General features: G+C 37.8%; 1 protein-coding gene across 1 annotated transcript in view; it reads right to left on the bottom strand.

Annotated features, from left to right (window-relative positions):
• Positions 1 to 22,409, bottom strand: part of nek7 (NIMA-related kinase 7) — a 132,036-nt gene that overhangs the window by 15,966 nt on the left and 93,661 nt on the right. Inside the window, exons 6-8 of the mRNA XM_061883495.1 lie at positions 17,310 to 17,418; positions 16,483 to 16,590; positions 1,443 to 1,537 (exon numbers count right to left, since the gene is read on the bottom strand). Coding sequence (XP_061739479.1) covers positions 1,443 to 1,537; positions 16,483 to 16,590; positions 17,310 to 17,418 — 312 coding nt within the window. The remainder of the gene's footprint in view (positions 1 to 1,442; positions 1,538 to 16,482; positions 16,591 to 17,309; positions 17,419 to 22,409) is intronic.

Raw genomic sequence — 22,409 nt, 5'->3', positions numbered from 1 at the left:
CGCCTCCAACTTTTTAATTTTCTAAGAACAGATAGGTTCAACAGTAGAGGAAAGACCTGTGAAGTTAACAGAAGAGAGCAAAGCATTAAAGGAAGGTGAGTGACGTATCTGAAACTACTCAGGCTCAGGTTTCAACACTGAAATTATGATATCAACTTTTACTACTACCGTATATTAATTTTTCACAATGCAAAATGTTGCTGCAGCTCTTCTGCAAGTCTGGTAAACTCAAGATACATGTAATGGTGAGGACAACAGGTGCATGGCCGAAGCTACCAAATGTGATTCTAGGCATCTCCTTCATATCTGTGTGAATAACGTATTTCAATACATTGGCACTTAATCGTGTCAGCTGACAATGAATGGGAACAGAGATGAAGAAGAGAGATATGTACCGTTTGATTGCAGCAGCTAGTAGGCTACAGGCCAACTTTGGTCAGCGGACAAGATGCTATACAAAGTCACTTCCTCTGAGTCATTAAATTTTTTCAGAAAATTTCTGTCCTCTGTAATTCTGACAATCATAAATAGTCATAAATCATAAATAATCATAAATATCTATAGTTTTAATTTCGACTAATTGCACCAAACTACTTTGTTGTTACAGCATGCTACTAAACTTTTGGAGAGAACAGGCTGTACACCTGCGATATTCAATTGAATTGTTTTGGGGGGCCACATTTCCCAAAAACTTCTCTCTTCACTATTAAGTCTTAGTTTGTCTATTCCGGAGAGAACTAGCGTCCTCTTTAGTGGACGTTTGACTTTCATCTATTTATTTTGTCAGAGTTACAGGAGCACTCTTCTGTTTTTAAGGACCTTATGCACAAAAGATAGCCTTATGCACAAAAGACAGTCAAAGATACCCTCTCATGGCATTCTAGTGTTTTTAAGAATTGTCAGCATAGATGTTAGTCTCTTAAACGTTTTTTGAACTGAACTCAAGGGCCACCATTTGAATAACAGAAATGATGAAAAAGAGAGGACTAAAAATTAAACATTGAGGAACACCACTAATATATCTAAAGGAGTTGATCAAATGACTACTGACTGCATCCGAAATAAACGAACAACAGCAACACCTTAATTACGGTACATAAATCACACTACCAAAATTCGTAGAGAGCACTTTAAGGGGAGCCTTTAGGAACGTCTCACTTATGTAAATCACAGGTTTGGAATCCAGTGTTCTATGTTTGTTAGTAAGGTTAACATGTCGATGGAAGGATCTGCCAATGTGTTTAGAGTGGTCTAAATTCCTCTATACATCAGGAACACTTTGGTGTTTCGAAGGAAATGTCCTGCAAAAATGTTTGTGTCCAAATTTTGGAACTAAACTTAGGGGCCAGCATATTGTCATTCCTGGGCCGCATTTGTCCCCATGGGCTCCTAGTATATTGTCCCTGCTGTACACTGTATGCATTTGCGTTGCCATGGTTTACCTCGTAGAGCAGGCATCCTAGCGACCAGATGTCCGACTTGAAGTTGTATCCGTTTTCATGTATCCTTTCCGGTGACATGTAGTATGGAGTACCCACTGGATGAAGGAATAGGACATGGAGGAACAGTAATTATTACCTTACTACATTGCTTTCCCCAGTTTATAAACATTGTAATATAAGGTCACACAGTACAGGAAACAGACTAGGACTAAAGATTTCTCTTCAAATGTGACAACTTCAGAGACTGGAATGCTCAAGGTATTTTAGTAAGAGTATAAGTAAGGAAAACTACAGGGAACCATTAAAGTATATTGCCTCTATTAATATTAGTCAGCTCACGTAAGATGATATTTAATGGTTGCACATAACCACGCACATCCACAAAGTGCATGCAATTGTTAAAGCATGACAAAGTTGTGTATCTATGCGTAGCTGACACGCAATATACATATATCAGTTTTGATTAGCGGGCTTTGTAATGATCTGAAACAGCAGCCAGTGAAGACGCCCCGGGAGCATTGATGGAGACTCAGACACAGGCCCATTTCTGGTTCTAGTTTTGAAACCTAAGAATCTCAATCTACAATGGCGACTGGCAGCACTCCCGAGAATCAACCTTCACCCAGCTGGACTCAAACTGGAACCACAGCTTTACATCATGTCTTTGAGACACTGCAGGTCGCTTTACAGATTTGCTACATTCTTAACAGAGCTTAAAGGGCTGCCTTTTGCATTTACTGTCTGTTTGCAAGGATTTCCCATGTAAAAGTCTACAGAGCAAATTCAGCAGCAGTTAAACATTAATCACATATGGTCGGACGTTTTGCTAACCTGTACTCAGTTATTACACATACTCTCATGGCATTTATATGGAAGCTTGGTACTCCAAAATAACCAGAGTTCTGAGTGATGCCAATTAATGTAACATGTTCTCACCACAATACCACTGTATCTGCATGATATGTGTTTGAAAGCAAAACCTTTCATAGCAACACCTACGACATGAGGACCATGCTATGAATGGGCTGTTTGGCAGCAATGAATATTAGTAGTGTCCCAATAAAACTTTATCACTTCGGATACAATAAAGATGTTGGAGTTTTGAGTATTGGCCGATACCGATATTGATCCGATACAACATCAGCACATACTTTCAATATTTTGTAGTGTGGACTGTTAGAGAAGACTTGATCAAGTGACCTTACTCCAAAAAAATGGTAGTTAAAGAAAAAAAAATTAACCATCTGGAATAGACTTATTCTGTGTTTAATTAAGTGGAGTAGTAATTGGGTTTTTGTGACAACAAGTGGCCACCATAATTAAGTTAAGCTCATGAAGTAGCTTACGATCATATTTGTACATATTATGTATGTGCTGGTGTTGTTCTATTGTTGTTGTTGTTATTGTTGTATTTGCTGTTGTTTTTGTCTTTCTGTCTAATCCCCCTCTTATCCCCACAATTTCCCCCTCTCTCTCCCTTTTTTTCTCTTTCTATCCCCTCCTGCTCCGGCCCGGCTGCACCAAATGATAATATAAATACATTTAATAAAGTCAAATTCAAATAAGGCAACAAAAGAAGTATCCTACACTTCTCATTTGTAAAGTAAATCTGAAAAGCCGATATGGGCATCTACATCAACTATATGATTTGCCTGAGAAGCTAAACAGGACAAAAAAAAAAAAAGCTCATGAAGTACTGAGTTAAATGATGCAGACACAGTTGTTACTGGAGACTTTCTAATATACTTGTGTCTAGGAGACTTTATCTTGGTAATATGAAACTATAACTATTTGATACTTGGTTATTATGACAAATGTCATGTTTTAAACATAAAATATTGTTTCATTAACATTTGTGCAACCCTAAGGCCCAAATCGGACATTAGATGTGTTGCTTAATTGATAGGATTGTTCAGTTTGAAGGTTAGTGTTTTTCACAAATTTTTTGCATTGTGTTTTTGATTTCAACATTGTTGGAATAGGATTAGAATACGTTAAAATAAGATACAAAGAAAGTATATTCACTTTCTCTTATAAAAGCTTTTGGCCCCATTGACTCCCATTATATCGGCTATTTTTAAACAAACGTAATTCTGGTACATTAGTATGCTTTTAGCCATAAAAACTGAATTAATCTCATTCTTGCTGATTGAAAAACAAAACAATTTGTTTTGGTGTAAATGCACCCCCGAACCACCAGATGGCGCCAGAAAATTAGGATGCATAATTCTCAGAGCTTTGATGAGCGTAAATTAGTTAAAATGTCATTAAATCACGTGAATGCAAATGATTTAGCAGAGTTTTTTATATATATATATGTATACACACATACACACACACACACATATATATATATATACACACAAATATGTATACATATATATGTGTATATATATACACATATACACAAACACATATATATACACATATATATATATACACACAAACATATATGTATACATATACATGTGTGTATACATGTGTATATATATATATATATATATATATATATATATATATATACATACACACACACACACACACACACACACACACACACACAAGGCACGTTTATTTATAGAGCACAATTTGTACACAAGACAATTTAAAGTGCTTTACAGTAAATTAAGAGAAGGCAAAAATGACAATATAAAATCATGTTTCAAATTAAAAACAGACAATACAATCATCATAAATACAATCATAAAAACAACTCTGCCATTAATAATTAGCTGTAATTACCCAACCTTTAAATATTCTACTCCGAAAACTTTTTTTTTTTAATATTGCATATTTTGCATAATATATTATAAAACAATTTTTATTTTTGACAAAAAGGCAAAAAAAAACGTAAAAAAAAACTTTCAAAAAATAAAACATGTATATAAAAAGTTGTTAAAACATTTTAATTTATTGCTGACTTATGACACATTTATGGGCAGATTCCTTTGGATCCAAATGGTAAGAGTGTATCATCAATCTTAAGGTTACACAACAGTTAAAGACACTTATAACGTATGTCAAGTTTGTGTTCTATTTTGTGCTCAGTTATTGTCTAGCTGCTAGCTCCAACCATGTTTACCTTTTGGAAAAGACTTCACTAAAATACAAGAAAAGATTATTGGAGGACATTTAGCCGTTAACTGATAGTCGACATTTGCACAAGAAAATGCGCTGCAGGTTTGCTTGTAACGGAGCGTCTATCTCAGATGCAAGTTGATATAATCCAATACTGTTTTTTTTTGTTGATATCGGACCAATATCCAATCTCAAAATCAGATTAGGACACTCCTAATAAATATCTCATTTTGCATAATTGTTATTGATAGCCGGTGGTGCCCAATCTTTTCAACGAGCTTTCAATTGACTGAAATAAAATGCATCCTTAAGACCATTGGTTATTCGAACAAAGAAAGAAGTCTTTAAAGTTGGTACACTGTGATGAATTCAAATTTGTTGCAAGAAATGAGCGTATGTATTTTGTAATCATTTATTTGGAAATTAGTACAAGCCTCAAGTTTTATGCTGGAATCGAACATTGAAAAGTCCACTTTGCATTTCAGACAGAGACAATAAAGTTAGACGCATTTATGTGTAATTTTGTGTTTGCATATAGAAATTGAAGTCCAATATCCACTTGCAGCAAGATTGAATCAGGATCGTTTGTTAAAGATGTAGGAGTGATCATTTGTATGAAATCATTCTGAATATTAACAGACGACAGAACTGCATTCAACAAAATTACTACAAGCTTCATATTAGATATACAGTATATGGGGGCTAAAATGAAAGCTGACACTTTTCATTTCGGTGAAGGCATAATTGGGCTGATAGAAAACATTTTTGTTGTTGCTTTTTTTTCTTTTTACAATGAACGTTATTGAATAATGAAGTGTTACCTGTCATTTAAAAAAAATAATCAGCTTCTGCAGAGGCAGAGAGGAAGCCGGAGCGAAGAGTGAGGAATAAACAGGAGGTTATAATTGGTCATCAGACTGGATTTCTCGTGTGTGTGTGTGTGTGTGTGTGTGTGTGTACGCGCGCTCTTGCCTGCCTACAAACATGCATGTGTGTGTGGTCTTATGGCGCGGCCTGAACAAGCTCCCCTAACATTCATTATAAGCTGATTAAAAAGAATCAGCCTCTCTTATGCTAATAGTTGCATAAAAGGCAGCAATGTAGGGCTGAGGCTCTTTCAACATGCTTAAATTAAGGGCATGTTACTTCTTCATTTAAATAAACTGAAAGCCATGTTGAGATTGATTTCCATTTTGCAAATGGCTTTGACTACACTGTATTTCAACAATGTAAGTGGTTTTGTGTAGGAAGGTAGGTTAATAAATATCTTGGGAAAGCATCTAACGTTATGTGATATTGTATTACTTTTTTTGATTGTACAGACTTCTAGAATATCACATTACCTTGGGGCAAAAAATCACAAGGATAGATGTAACTCACGTATGGGGTGAGATAACATTTTAGGTGGAGTGAATACTTAATATTGGGAACATTTTTTAAAAAGTATGAATTTTCATTCTTCAAATCAGATACAATGGAGCCTTTAGAACAGATGATTTTAAGAGGAACCTTTGATGAATTTAGTCTTTTCTGACATGGTGTTAGTCGTGTTAAACAATGCCAAAGCATCACATTTTAAGGTTCATGTATTTGGGCATGAGCTTGCATGTAGTTTTGGAAGCCTGAAAAAAATGTAGTTTTGCAGTTCTTTTAACAGTGTGACATCAAACTGTGGTGGACGTACTTATTTGGGCATTTCTGGTATCTCTTGTCAGCCAGCCTCTTTGACTTGAGCTTTTACAGCGCTAATCCTTCTCGTCTAATGTCCACCCGCCTGCTTCAATAAGTACTTCTGTGTTTATTTGTACAAGACATTTTACACGGTACTGTTTTGTCAAGATAGGCCACTACACAATTGGGAAATGACGGTACAATTGCAATATTTCGACTTGTTTTGAAAGACCACAATACAGTGTTAGATAAGGTATTATTTTATCTAGTCATGCGATGCATACAATAACACTGACGCACAACATTCAGGTACATAAATGTTGGTATAAGCAGCTTTCTTTTAAAGCAGCTCTGTGTTGATCCAAGAGTGGGCAGGTGTACCTAATCTTGTGACCGGTACATCTACAAACTATTCATGAAGTTTATTTTCTACTGCATTGGGAAAAAAAAAAAACAGTGGTGTTGTTTGTCTTAAAGATGCAGTATATATTTATAGTGTACATTTAAAAAGTTTACTTATGGAGAGGGTGGGGTGTGGTTTCATTTACAATTTTGCCGCACCTCCAAATGTGCCTGTGGAGCAAAATTATAAAAGAATATCCAATACATATCTAAACCCAAAGGAAGTGTTTTAAATGTAGATTCAAATCATCACAGGTGCCCTACTATTACATTGTTAGAGGGCCACATATGCAGGTATGTGAATAAAACAGGGGCTGGACTTATCCCTTTAATATTGTTATAAATTAAAATTGCATTTCACCGGATGGCTAAATATAAATAAACAATAATAATATAATAAGAATACAATTATTAAATAATACATTAACTAAGTCCTACATTTAAACAGAGTTTAACAACTGCTCAAGCGCTAACAAAAGCAGGCATTGCTTCTTTTCAAACAAATGACAGAGAAAATATCCCTTCAAATAATGAAAGAGGATGTTAATGTTAGAAACTTGTATAAAAAGGCTTGTCTAATATAAGACTAAGCCATTAAACAATCTGAAAATGTATTTAATAACTTAAAATTGGCATTTTTTCGTTGTGTAGAACGGCTGTAACAGCAACTTGAGGGTTCAAAGTTCAATCCCTACTTCCGCCATTCTTGAGCTAGACACTTTACCCACCTGCACCCCGTGCCATCCTTTAGCCTGTTTTTTAAATATGTTGGCTTGTTAAAACATTGACCGATAACGTGAGAATGTTTATATTCTTTCAGAAAAAACGTGCACTAGTGGCTCATAAAGTGAGGGCAATACACAAACATCAATTGCACACAAAGCTGTTTTTCATACTTTTATGTACTTTCTCCAAATGGATATGTTTTATCAAAGCCGGTGAGTTTTGTTGTAAAGTGGCTTCTCAGGTTGTAAAACTTAAGACGACTGTTATAAATTAAAATTGCATTTCACTGGATGGCTAAATATAAATAAACAATTATAATATAATAAGAATACAATTATTAAATAATACATTAACTAAGTCCTACATTTAAACAGAGTTTAACAACTGCTCATACTTTTATGTACTTTCTCCAAATGGATATGTTTTATCAAAGCCGGTGAGTTTTGTTGTAAAGTGGCTTCTCAGGTTGTAAAACTTAAGACGACTGCGCGCTCAGTGTAAACATAACATTTCGGCGGTGACAGACACATTTCAAAAGTTTTCTCAACACTCCTGTAGCAGCAGTACATAAAGGCATAAAATATGCAGACAAGGTATTGTTCCACCCACCAATATAGAACATCTCATTTGCTCTAGTGCAAGAGTTGTTTTCACTGATCGTACATATAACAGGAGCAATGCCTCTGCTGATGACTTAAGGATTTCTAAGATTTTGGGATTTTATTTAGTTTTGCATGTGGAAACAGAAACTGTTGTGGAATAGCGAGTTTTGCTTTTTGATTGTTCCTGAACAGATAACAGCGGAGCCCCAAATATTCACGATTCGGCATTCACTGTTTGGTGAAAAAAAGAATATCGACACTCATGCTTTTTCTCTCAAGAAATAGGCTGTTGTAGTCTGTTAATTTAAAGGGAACTTAATATAATCTTTTTTCTTCATTTAAAATACTTCCCTGTGGTCTACAAAACATGCAATGTTGGTTCTTTGGTCAAAATTTTGCATTGATTATGTTTTGCACGTCGTCTTCAAACTGCTTTCTGAGCCGTTTTGGGGGCGGTCTTATCTTCGTGGCTCCACTTCAACAGTGTCTTCTCCCCATTAGCCAAGTTGATGTTTTTAGCGCTTACATATCAGGTCTACTGACAGATACCGTATTTTTCGGAGTACTAGTCGCTCCGGAGTATAAGTCGCACCTGCCGAAAATGCATAATAAAGAAGGGAAAAAAAACATATACAAGTCGCACTGGAGTATAAGTAGCATTTTTTGGGGAAATTTATTTGATAAAACCCAACACCAAGAATAGACATTTGAAAGGCAATTTAAAATAAAAAATAGTGAACAACAGGCTGAATAAGTTTATGAAGCATAAATAACAAACTGAGAACGTGCCTGGTATGTTGACATAACATATTATGGTAAGAGTCATTCAAATAACTATAACATATAGAAAATACTATAAGTTTACCAAACAATGCGTCACTCCTAATCGATAAATCCGATGAAATCTTATACGTCTAGTCTCTTACGTGAATGAGCTAAATAATATTATTTGATATTTTACGGTAATGTGTTAATAATTTCACACATAAGTTGCTCCTGAGTATAAGTCGCACCCCCGGCCAAACTATGAAAAAAACTGCGACTTATAGTCCGAAAAATACAGTATAAGTAAAAACGATAGCGGAGCACGCACGGGCATGTACGAGCCAGTCTGCCCCACAACAAGATGACAGAAAAAAAGGAGCTTTTTGACAACAGCGTCAACCTACAATGGCTGACTCGTGCAAAGCTCTTTGTGTAAATTCATACCAAATATGGGGATATCTTTTTGATATATATCTATATATATAGAGAGAGAGATATCTGCTGACGTCACAATTGGAAAAAACGTCACAAGTCAGAGCAAATTCCAAACAACCGTTTTGGCGGAAGTAGGAAGGTAGGCAAGATCATTATTATTATCGGAGTGTAGAACGGCTGAACCAGAAACTTGAGGGTTCCAGGTTCAAGTCCCGCTTCCACCATCCTAGTTACTGCCGTTGTGTCCTTGGGCAAGACACTTTACCTTCCTGCTCCCAGTGCCACCCACACTGGTTTAAACTTATATAATGGGTTCTACTATGTAAAGCACTGAGTCACTTGAGAAAAGTGCCATACAAATATAATTCACTTCACTCTTTTATAAATATCTTCGCAGTGCCTCCACAGTTGGATTTCAAATTTTATGGACTTATGGGGATCCCAGATACACAAAAGCAGGTACCATCTCGTTATAAAAAATGGTTTTGCATTTCAGGTCCTATTTAAAATCAGAGGAGAACAACAACAAGCTTCGTAAGAGGGTTTGGAGGGGGAGAAGTAAGTCGGCGCAGAGTAGCACCTCTACGCAGCAGCATATTCTAGGTCTTATGAGGCATTTTTTTTTATAGACATCTCAATTACTGTACTTGCATTTTGTTATTTTTCCAAATGTTCTCAGAAGGTGTTTCCAACATTTGCTATATGTTAAATGAGAAAAAATCTCAGTTTGACCATTGTCCTGGAACAGACTGTTTCACTTTTGTGCAGCAGAGGAAATACGTGCCAAGATGTGATATTCAAATGGCGACCCCGGCACCCGAATGACAACAGAATGGCCAGTTCAGTTCAAAACTTGGGAGTGATTTAACCTTTTTTCAGTAAATTAAACATAATAAAAGCACTTGAGCTCTCCTGTTGTATAGAGAAACTTGGACCAGTGTAAAAACATTACCAGGTCCTCGTATATCTCGCATACCTCACATGTCTATCCTCCTCTTATAGGGCAGACTGGCTCACAACAAGATGCACATGCGTACAAACCCCGTTTCCATATGAGTTGGGAAATTGTCTTAGGTGTAATTTTAAACAGAATACAATGATTTGCAAATCATTTTCAACCCATATTCAGTTGAATATGCTACAAAGACAACATATTTTATGTTCAAACTGATAAATATTTTTTTTTTTGTGCAAATAATCATTAACTTTAAAATTTGATGCCAGCAACACGTGACAAAGAAGTTGGGAAAGGTGGCAATAAATACTGATAAAGTTGAGGAATGCTCATCAAACACTTATTTGGTACATCCCACAGGTGTGCAGACTAATTGGGCACAGGTGGGTGCCATGATTGGGTATAAAAACAGCTTCCCAAAAAATGCTCAGTCTTTCACAAGAAAGGATGGGGCGAGGTACACCCCTTTGTCCACAACTGCGTGAGCAAATAGTCAAACAGTTTAAGAACAACGTTTCTCGAAGTGCAATTGCAAGAAATTTAGGGATTTCAACATCTACGGTCCATAATATCATCAAAAGGTTCAGAGAATCTGGAGAAATCACTCCACGTAAACGGCATGGCCGGAAACCAACATTGAATGACCTTGACCTTCGATCCCTCAGACGGCACTGTATCAAAAACGGACATCAATCTCTAAAGGATGGGCTTAGGAATACTTCAGAAAACCACTGTCACTAAATACAGTGAAGTGAATTATATTAATATAGCGCTTTTTCTCCAGTGACTCAAAGCGCTTTAAATAGTGAAACCGAATATCTAATTTTTACATTTATAAACCAGTGATACAGTAATACAGTTCGTTGCTACATCTGTAAGTGCAAGTTAAAGCTCTACTATGCAAAGCGAAAGCCATTTATCAACAACATCCAGAAACGCCACCGGCTTTTCTGGGCCCGAGATCATCTAAGATTGACTGATGCAAAGTGGAAAAGTGTTCTGTGGTCTGACGAGTCCACATTTCAAATTGTTTTTGGAAATATTCGACATGGTGTCATCCGGACCAAAGGGGAAGCGAACCATCCAGACAGTTATCGACGCAAAGTTCAAAAGCCAGCATCTGTGAGTCTCCTTTCTTTTTATTTCCTACTCCTCCAGTTCCCATGGTTAACACCTCCCTCATTACAGATGTTAATTACAGATGTGTTATACTACTTATTACTGGCAATTGGTTGGTGTCTTGTTTTCAATGATTGCATCAGATTTCTATTAAAACCATTGTTTCTGTTCTTCAACTGGTTTTACTTTTTCCTTTTGCACATATCTACCCTTCACCTCTGCTCTGATTTTAAGGGTGAAGTATGGCAGCTGGACATAGCTAGGGAAATCACACACTAAAGTGTTAAAGATAGGATCTGCTCTTGGAAAAAAAAACTGTTCCATGGAAAGGTTTAGAAAGAGAGTGAAAAGATGAGTCCTCTATGGATTGCATCCTGTGACTTGCACATATATTGAAACTTAAGTCATACAATTCTGCTGGGAGGGCGTCAGTTACATACATGAATTGTTCACTAACATCAAGAAAGAATCTAAGTACAAAATAGTAACTGTGTTTGAATGAGTATAAACAATTTTGTAATTTATGCACCAAAACATGAAATATATGTAGAATGGGAGTGAAGTAACCCCCTTTGGGAATATACATGTAGTTGTCTGTCTTCAGTCAGCCTAAAGAGGGTGCTGTGGCCTTAACGTTCAATGAGCAATCAGACATTTTCACAGTCATCCTGATTTTCACACCTTCTCAGGGGGTGCTGTTGCTTTCTGCTGCAGCACAAGGGCCTAGAATAGCATGCTGTGTGTGGTAATAACGGTTTGACATAGGGATGTGAGTCAGTGTGAATGACAGTGGAAAATACATGACATATTCCAATCTATTTCATTTAGTTTGGTATGCCAGCAAGAAGTTGGGGCAGCACTTTCTATTTATTAATGAAGCTGCTATAAAGAGATTCATTTGAACACAGTTAACAGAAAATAAAGTATCAAATTGTATTAACAAATGGACTGGACCATGAATAGCAGGTTCCCCACCAGGGGCGTCACTAGACCTAATACTGCACTGGGGCACACCTGGGGCACAAATAATTCATGTGAGCGTGCAAAGCGCGCAAGCAAAAACATTTTTAGCACTTATTTATCATAAAAAATACATAAAATAGTGCTTTAAACTATGAAATCATATCAGATTATGTTGTATGGATCTTTGATTAACCACCTGAAATTAACTAATGCATTTGACCTACTTGTGCACTTTTTTACTCCAGACTTCTAAACTGCTACTGGTAAAAGCAAAAGGGAAGAGAAATGAATCTTTTTGAAATATTTATTGCAGTAATCATCTGCAAATTTAACATCTACAAAAGTAAAACAAAAAATAAAGCACCCCTACATCTCTGGGTTATTTTATATTATTTAATTTCCATTTATGGCAATGTGGCTAATCCTATTTCAGATACACAAAACTAGAAAATATACACAAAACAATAAAGCCACAGTAGTAGAATAAATGAACAACTGTTGTGTGTCTGTTCAGGGAATCATTTTCTGAGAAGTAAACTATAACGTCTCCTTTTCATTTTTGCAAAGTGGTCAATCACTCTGGACAGACATAGAAATATTACAGTAACTGTTATACAGTTGACCAGTGGTACCCAACTGCTGGGTCGTGACATAAAAGTGGATTGTGTGTCATTTGACACAGAATTTCTAGGCGCAGCCAAGGCGTTGAGGGGATCCGGTTTGGTGGCCACGGGATTAGGTCTCTGCTTTTGATGATGTAGTCCTGATGGCTTCATCTGGCCGGGATCTTCAGCTCTCACTGGATCGGTTCGCAGCCGAGTGTGAAGCGACCGGAATGAGAATCAACACCTCCAAGTCCGAGTCCATGGTTCTCGCCCGGAAAAGGGTGGAGTGCCATCTCTGTGTTGGGGAGGAGACCCTGCCCCAAGTGGAGGAGTTCAAGTACCTAGGAGTCTTGTTCACGAGTGGGGGAAGAGTGGATCGTTAGATCGACAGGCGGATTGGTGCGGCGTCTTCAGTAATGCGGACGTTGTATCGATCCGTTGTGGTGAAGAAGGAGCTGAGCCGGAAGGCAAAGCTCTCAATTAACCGGTCGATCTACGTTCCCATCCTCACCTATGGTCATGAGCTTTGGGTCATGACCGAAAGGATAAGATCACGGGTACAAGCGGCCGAAATGAGTTTCCTCCGCCGGGTGGCGGGGCTCTCCCTTAGAGATAGGGTGAGAAGCTCTGCCATCCGGGAGGAGCTCAACGTAAAGCTGCTGCTCCTCCACATCGAGAGGAGCCAGATGAGGTGGTTCGGGCATCTGGTCAGGATGCCACCCGAACGCCTCCCTAGGGATGTGTTTAGGGCACGTCCAGCTGGTAGGAGGCCACGGGGAAGACCCAGGACACGTTGGGAAGACTATGTCTCCCGGCTGGCCTGGGAACGCCTCGGGATCCCCCAGGAAGAGCTAGACGAAGTGGCTGGAGATAGGGAAGTCTGGGCTTCCCTGCTTAGGCTGCTGCCCCCGCGACCCGACCTCGGATAAGCGGAAGATGATGGATGGATGGATGGATGTGTGTCATTTTCAGTGAGTCGCAGTCAGATGTGTGCATGAAAAAAAAAATGTAGGGAGAAAAAAATCCAATTGTGGCAACAAAACCAGATATTTTTAGCCATTTTTCTAGTGACTATTAGTGAGTATTTTAGCAAAAGGCAAACCGACTAACAAGTTGGAGGAGGACTACGGACAGACATGGAAATATATTTTTTTAAATCTAAATGGGGCTACAAAACCTGATATTTTCAGCCATCTTTCTGAAAACAAATACTGAAATGTTACTATTTTTTCTGGAAACAAAACCAGATGCTTTAGCTGTAGCCATTTTTCTGGTGACAAAACAAGATTATTTTAGTCAAATTCACACCGATTAACAAGACAAGTGTACTGTGCTATTTTTCTGTGAAATAAACTTGAATGATTTAAAAATTTGGCTCACGACTTGATGATATGGAAAAATGTTTTTCTTCCTGAAGATAAACCATTTGAGAAGTACTCAACTCACACATGCTTACTCCAAATCATCATTGATGCAGAACCAGCAGACAATAACCAACATTATGTTTCATGTTCATTGGAAATTCCCCCGACAGCTCGTACAGCAAATGAATATGTTTGTCTTGATACAAGGAATAACGTTAGCTAACTTAGCATCAACTTAAGACAATGATGTTGCCTAGCTAGCTAGGACTTCACTTACATCTCTCTTTCCTCGCTTCTTCTTCCCTGCTGCGGGCGAATAACTTTTTTAAATCCATCTAGGAGTTACAGTTTGAGTCAAATCAAAATCAAAATAATGTAATTAACAAATTGTTGTTGGCTAACGTCACCTACCTCAGCAGTGATTCTCATCCCCCCCCTCTCTCTCTCTCTCTCTCTCTCTCTCAACTGAAGTCTGATCCACACGTGAATAAATTACCATATTAAGTAGCCATGTGCTCATCGTTAAGTGGAGTGAATACAGTAGCAATCAATTACCATACTAAGTAGTATGTGCGCTGTTCTCTATGTTATGTAGACTTAAAACTCTGAAGCGTTTTTTTTTTTATTGGTGAAAGTTTTACTGGGGCACTGCAGATCAACAGTGGGGCACGTGCCCCAGTGAAATATGTCTGGCGACGCCCCTGTTCCCCACTAACCTGTAGATTTGGTGTTATGTCATGTACAGTGGTACCTCAACCTAAAAGTGTTTTGAGATAACAGATGTTTCTCGGCTTATTGTTATGCTTCACGTTGCAAGGAAAAATTTTACGTACAAGCATCCCTGCATATAGTTGGCTTAGCTAATGTCACAGTGAATCACGTAAAACAGGTCCAAAACATCTGGTCTAACTCATATAAACTTTAGCTTATAGCTACAGGTGGAGATAACTTTGTTTTTCCATGCATGGGAAGGAAGAAAGTGGTTGTGAAGAACAGTGCTGAGAAAGAGGATATTTATTAAAATAAATAAAAAGTTGAAAGTTCAATTACAATAAAAAACATGATCGAGAGTCAGTAATTCGGTGAAGCAATTTGATCGTATCACTGCGAGTCTGCGCCATACTGTAGCAGAATGAGTCTAACGCCAGCTAACACCGTAAAAATTATGTATAAATGTACAATGATAAATTGAATAAAGATATTGAAACGGTGTACATTTATCTATGAAAATTTGGAGAAGCTTTTAGCGTTGTGTTTGACATAAAAGCATCTGGAAGGACATTCCGTAGTAGTCAACTCTCCATGGTAAATGGACAATATTATGACATTACTTCATAAAACTCTGTAGTTGTAACTCAACTTAATAGTTGTTTTTACTAAATTCTATTGTATTGTTTTTATAGAATATTTCTTATGTAAAAGTTAATTCCTTTTTAAAGGCATGTTACATAGCAAAATTGTGCTGTTTGGGGGCAAGCACCAATTAAAATGATTTAAATTGATTTCAGAAGGAGCTGTTAATTTATTTTGAGTGAAGAGCTGCGTCACAGAACCATTTAAGCTTGTAAGTTGAGGTACTACTGTACATCATGTGCTACCAATAATCTAATCAGATAATTTTCAAATAACTTTCTTTACTTTGTGATGCATTAGAGTCATAGGGATAAATGCCATTTTGTGCAGGCAGTTTTCAAATTGTCAATTGGAAGACAACTGTTTTTAAACACTTTAGACACCTTTGAAGTGAGCAAGTCTATTCGTGTCTACTTAAAAGTGAAACAAATGTCTGGGACTGCATCTTCAGTAATTATCACTCAAATAACTTGATCGGTTGGGGATTGGCATCACTCCAAAAGATTTATCCAACTCATTATAGAAAAACAAATCAAAACCTACTGTTTCATCCTGTCGATTTGTCTCCGATTTAGCGCCCCTATCTTCGTGTGCAGACTAAGACAAGGCCAACGTTGGAATTACCTTAGTTTTTATATCTTCAAAGAAAAATCCTGTGTCATCAGATTTTATTTCCTATGGCAAACACAAACCCTTAATGCCAACAGTAACTCTGATTGTAAATTTTGCCAACTTGTTTTATGGAACACAGGCCCGATCAGAGCTGTGTCAAATGCCTGTGCTTTGTATCCATCTGTACAAAGGTTAAAGGGCAATGCAACAGGAAGTGGCTAAGTGGTCTATGAAGCAGTCGGTCACAAGTCTGATTAGGCAGCATGGCTAAATGACACATGGCTCTGCCCTCACCTAATGAAACAAATCCAACTGTAGGTGATTATTGAGGGCTGCCTTTATGTATGCATTTGGGTGCCCAAACAATATCTATATATTCCTGTGAATTACCAAGAGAGTGAGCTGCGGTGGTTTTGGAGCTGAAGAAGCGTCCAAGTCCAAGATCTCCTAACTTCACTACTCCTGTAGCTGTGATGAATACGTTGGCTGGCTTGATATCTGGATAAGAAACCATTGGTCAGTTTGTTACCATTCAACTCAAACTCTTTGGATGTTAAAATGGATTTCTCTTCAATAAGTCTTGAAATGACTAGCAATTCTACAAATATATAAAGCAAAGGTTTGGTTTTGGAGTAGCTTTTGATATTTATTGTTTCTGTAGAATTGCAAAGCAGCTTTTGAATGGACCTTTTCTGTAACCTGGTCATTAAAACTCAGAGTTCCAGGTTTATTGGTGTCCCTGTTCACTAATCAGGGACAGTCCAACGAAAGCATATCACCTGTAGCTGCGTGGGTGTGTGTGTGTGTGTGTGTGTGTGTGTGTGTGTGTGTGTGTGTGTACATGTGTGCATGTTTGTGTGTCTGTCTGTCTGTGTGTGCGTGTGTGTTTCAAACATCATTTGACTATGTGCTATTGAAAGCACAGGGCGCCATTAAAACCCAGGACTCTGTTTTGTTGAACACAAAACTGCTAAAACAGTCAAACGTAACGATACATATTCATAAAAAAGCCCAGTTTACTATTACTACACGTTGTCCAATTACTATTGTATTTGTTATTGTACCAAATTAACAAATATGAAACTGTACTATTATTTCGGAAACCAATTCGGACATTTCACATACCTTTTTAAGACAATTCATGATAATCAACCAACATTAAACCACTTTTAAATTGAAGTGAATTCTAGAGTAGAAAGTGTGTTTATTAGCTGTACCTCTGTGCATGACTCTTCGGGAGTGCATGTGCTCGAGCGCACTGCAAAGCTGGACAAAGTACTTCCACACTGTTCTTTCAGGAATAAGCCTCCTCTGCTTCTTAAAGTGCTGTAAGAGAAATGGACACACACATAAAACAAAATAATTATGCCTGAGAAGGTTTTTTTTAGAAGAATAAATTCACTTAAAGGCCTACTGAAATGAGATTTTCTTATTTAAACGGGGATAGCAGGTCCATTTTATGTGTCATACTTGATAATTTCGCGATATTGCCATATTTTTGCTGAAAAGATTTAGTAGTGAACATGGACGATAAAGTTAGCAACTTTTGGTCGCTAATAAAAAAGCCTTGCCTGTACCGGAAGTAGCAGACGATGTGCGTGTGACGTCACTGGTTGTAGAGCTCCTCACATCCTCACATTGTTTACAATCATAGCCACCAGCAGCTAGAGCAATTCGGACCGAGAAAGCGACAATTTCCCCATTAATTTGAGCGAGGATGAAAGATTCGTGGATGAGGATAGTGAGAGTGAAGGACTAGAAAAAAAAAAAAAGTTAAAAAAAAAAAAAAAAAGGCGAGGGCAGTGGGAGCGATTCAGATGTTATTAGACACATTTACTAGGATAATTCTGGAAAATCCCTTATCTGCTTATTGTGTTACTAGTGTTTTAGTGAGATTATATGGTACCTGAAAGTCGGAGGGGTGTGGCCACGAGTCTGGTGACCGCCAGTGTCTCTGAGGGAAGCCACGCAGCTGCAGGAGCACGCAAGCTCCGCTTATGTCTACAGTAAGAGCCGACTTATTACCACAATTTCCTCACCGAATCCTGCCGCTTGACATGTGGTCGGGAACCATGTTCGCTTGACCGCTCTGTTCCATAGTTAAGTTTCACCTTCAGGAATTTTAAACAAGGAAACACCGGCTGTGTTTGTGTTGCTAAAGGCAGCCGCAATACACCGCTTCCCACCTCCATCTTTCTACTTTGACTTGTCCATTATTAATTGAACAAACTGCAAAAGAATCAGCAACACAGATGTCCAGAATACTGTGTAATTATGCGATTAAAGCAGACTACTTATAGATTGGATCGGGCTGGAAAAAAATGTCCGCTACAACCGGTGAAGTCAAACGCACGCGTCATCATACACGTCATACCACCGCGTTTTCAACAGGATAAATCGCACGAAATTTAAAATTGCAATTTAGTAAACTAAAAAGGCCGTATTGGGATGTGCTGCAATGTTAAGATTTCGTCGTTGATATATAAACTATTAGACTGCGTGGTCGGTAGTAGTGGGTTTCAGTAGGACTTTAATGATGTTTAAAGATGGTTTCAAAGTGTTGAAATCTGTATATCCTCCTGAGAACCAGTATAATCTGCAGTGGATACTTGGTTTTGGTGTATTTCTTGTGTTAGAGTTACAAATATCGGAACAAAATATTTCTGTTGTGCAAATCGTACATGTCCACTGCAAAGGACGCTGGTTCTCAGGAAGGCGATACAGGACGCATTCCCATTCTCAGTCCCCCACTCTGCAGCTCCATGTTTAATGGAACCCAGACAGATTTCCTCTCGTTCAGTACCTTGTCTAACAAAGCCTCGTCTCATTTTCTCTATGGCCTTCAATAGAAAGCACATGCACTCCCAGAAACAAAGACAGGAAGTGTGTGGTACCTTCCAAGACTTCCCCATCTGGCACACAGCTCCTTTGTTAAGTATTGCTTTCAGTGGCACACTGATCCATGTTTTGTTTTTAGGAGGGTTTATTTTAGATCCAATCCAGCTCACCAAACATGCGATCTCATATTGAAAAGCAAAATCAAATAATCAAACCCTGAATTGCATTACCACGCGCTGACAACAAAGTGAACTACAAAATAAGAGAAGTCCTGCTCAAAGAGTGACTACCTTTATTCAGTTCCAATGCACATCATTTTTATAAAGTAAAACGTTATTTTAAGTTGTAAAAAGGGACAAGCGGTAGAAAATGGATGAATGAATGGAGTTACCCAGTAATTAATTTCTCTTTTTGGTACCATACTGATACTCACTGAGGAGCAGGACGATAACCGTTGGCTGTCCTAAGTGCTTTGGGGACAAAGTGACGTAAGGGGTAACTGCACTTAACTGTACTTTTTTGAAAATGTTGTCTATCATTCACAATCATTATGAAAGACATGACGACGGATGGAGTTTTTTTTAATGCATTCTGAATATGAAATAAAGGTAAATAAAAGTCTGCTTACAGCAGAGCCAATGGGTGCTACACTATTTCGCCCATGAAATCCAATAAATAATCATTCAAAAAGCGCCAACAATACTCCAGTTACATTTTGAGACTTCAATATTAACAAAGTATTAGTAATATTGTTATTATAAGCGCTATTACAGACAAACATCTTTACATCACCGAGTGGTCTGCTGTTTCCTAGCTTCCTTGCTCCCTGTAAGTTGTTTCTGGGTCATAAATCATGCATCTCACCTGCACAGAAGAAGTTTGAGTAGGTATTCTGACAAGCTTTGACAGCCATTTAGGACCTGAAACTGGCGAGGACGGCACTAAAACACGCTTGGTCCGTCCGCCCCTACCCTTTTTTCCGTGAGGATTATGAGTCATTTGTCACCTCAATGGGAATACATGAACATCCTCGCAGTCAGCATCCTGATTTATGCAGACCTTGTACAGTAAGGGATGTTTGTTGGCTCTCCAAGACTGCAGTGAGTAATAATCAGTGATGAAGAAAAAAAAAAAACAGCTTGATAAGATTTTGAAATTAATGTGGCGCGTTCGCTTAAAATTATAAATGATACATAAATATTAAACGTTACTATAAATGGGCCTAAGAGTACATTACATGTATACTTACATCATGTATATAAAACCTACATGGAGGTGTTTGGATGTTTTTTAAGGGCTTTATAGGCTCCTTTGTAAGGGAACCTTTGATTGCATTTATTTAATATTTAATTAAAAAAAACAAAAAACATCCTTCGTCTTTCATAATGGGAAAAGGCAAAATAGAAATAAAAGTGCAGTTCGTTTTTAACAGTAGCAGGAGATTTTTCTTATTTTTAGGTTCTTTCACAGAAAGATGTGACATACTACACAATACTTGTCAGACAGCAACAACTGTTTTCAAAACAACAGAAAAGGAAAAGTGAGTCACAGGTGTTAAACTTCACACCACTGTTCTAGCTTTTGAAAGAAAATGTGCATATCTTGTTTCAATGTTGTTAACAGAACAGAAACAGAGACATTAGCTAAATTAAATTTTTCAGGAGGCAGTGGCTTTTGGTGTTTGACTTTGGGATAATTTTGAGTTGTTCTGTTTGATTGATGGTATGAATTGTGCCGATAACACTCAATAATTTGTCTAGAGCCATTGCATTACAGTGTTTCCAAGACCCTGCTACGATTGCCCTGCACTACCTCTTCCAATCGTGCCTAAAAGGCGTAAATCAGCGCTCGCACATGTACCTACAGGGATCTTTATTATTCTAAACCAATTTTTCTTCGCTGTTAGTACCTGTCTTTGTGTATTTTGGGATCCCCATAATGCCTGAAAATGTGAAATCAAACCATGGAGACATTGCTAAGATAAGATATTAATAATTGTGCCTCCTTCCAAATGAGCTGTTTGGATTATGAGAATTTATTGACGTATTTTCCCTCAATTACGTCAGCCGATATCTCCATGAATGGTAGTGGTTCACCCAAAGAGCTTTCCACGGGCCTGCCATTCAGTTGTAGTCAAATGTTGCAAGCAATAAGTTCCTTATTTTTCTCTATCTTCTTGTTGTGGGGACACTGGCTCGTACATGCACATGCATGATAAAATCCTCGGCTGTTGCCATTTGTAATAAAAAGTAGTGTATATATATCTGTCAGTAGACCTAATATGGAATTTAAGGGGGAAAAAATCATAATATGATCCCTTTAGTGGTCCTGGTGTGAGTGCTCAATAAATCGCACAATTTGCCTCCTAAGTATCAAAGTGGTATTACATTATCAAAATGTATCCACTCTTTTAAGGCACTTGACTTATTTTCTTGCATGTCAAACAAACTGTATTTAGATATATGCAATACTGAACAAGCACACTACATACTTCAAATACCAATAAATAAAATATGTTAGTGTGGGCTACTAGTCGATAGGCAAACCATAAAATAAAAAAGATTGTGATAGCGTTAGAAGGGAAGAGAGAAGGATAAACCTTGGCCTATATCCAAACAAAGCCTCAGCGAGAAGCCATTCTTCCCTTGCCCTCCTATTTCCATATCAGAAGACTGTTTGATGTCAATGGGGGTGCACAAAGATGCCCACCACCACACTCTTCATGTTTTTAACTGCAAACACTGCACATGCAATATTCTGTAAGTGCATGCAAATGCAAGGGCCATTGGATTTCTTTTGAATTCTGAGATGGTCCGATTGGAAGTTGTAGAGAATTAGGGAAGGAAAAAGACGGAAAAGGAGCACAGCCTGGATGCCTAGAAATCAAAAAGAATATAAAATAGCCAATATGTGCATTGAGTGTGATTATGTTTCACATAACACTAAAGCAATGTGTTTACCAGTGTAGGCTTTTAAAACACTATGCTTCTGTTACATGAGGGAAAACAACTGATTTAAATGTGTAGGTCATTGGTAGGAGCACTTGTGTACTGTATATGCATGTGCCCTGTCAGTCGCTACATAGACGATAGTGTGAATGCATCCGTTCTTTCCTCTGAATGCCACGGTGTGTGTTAATAAACAGGATCTGTGAATGATCATACAGTTTCTTGGTTGTGTGGGAAAAGTCTTGAAGAATGCTGAAAGACACCATGTGCGCGTGACTGTGCGATGATGTGTGCACAATCATTCAGCCTGCCATGTTCACTCTGTTGTATATCTAATCCATGCCTCTCCTAATTTGCTGTGTTGAACTGTACGGATGTGAGGTTGCTGAGTGTGACTGTAAACAGCTTGTCTCGCTGTGCTGATACAACGAAGCATCATTTATGCATGGGAGAAGACTGGGCTTTATACATGCACACTATTAATTTTGCCATACTAGCAGCAATAAAAAAATTAAGGGTTTGGCTCAACTT

Source organism: Nerophis ophidion, linkage group LG22 (assembly GCF_033978795.1).
Source record: "Nerophis ophidion isolate RoL-2023_Sa linkage group LG22, RoL_Noph_v1.0, whole genome shotgun sequence".
Classification (NCBI taxonomy): Eukaryota; Metazoa; Chordata; class Actinopteri; order Syngnathiformes; family Syngnathidae; genus Nerophis; species Nerophis ophidion.
Note: the sequence above shows the minus strand (reverse complement) of the source record. Positions and strands in the feature narration are given on the sequence as shown.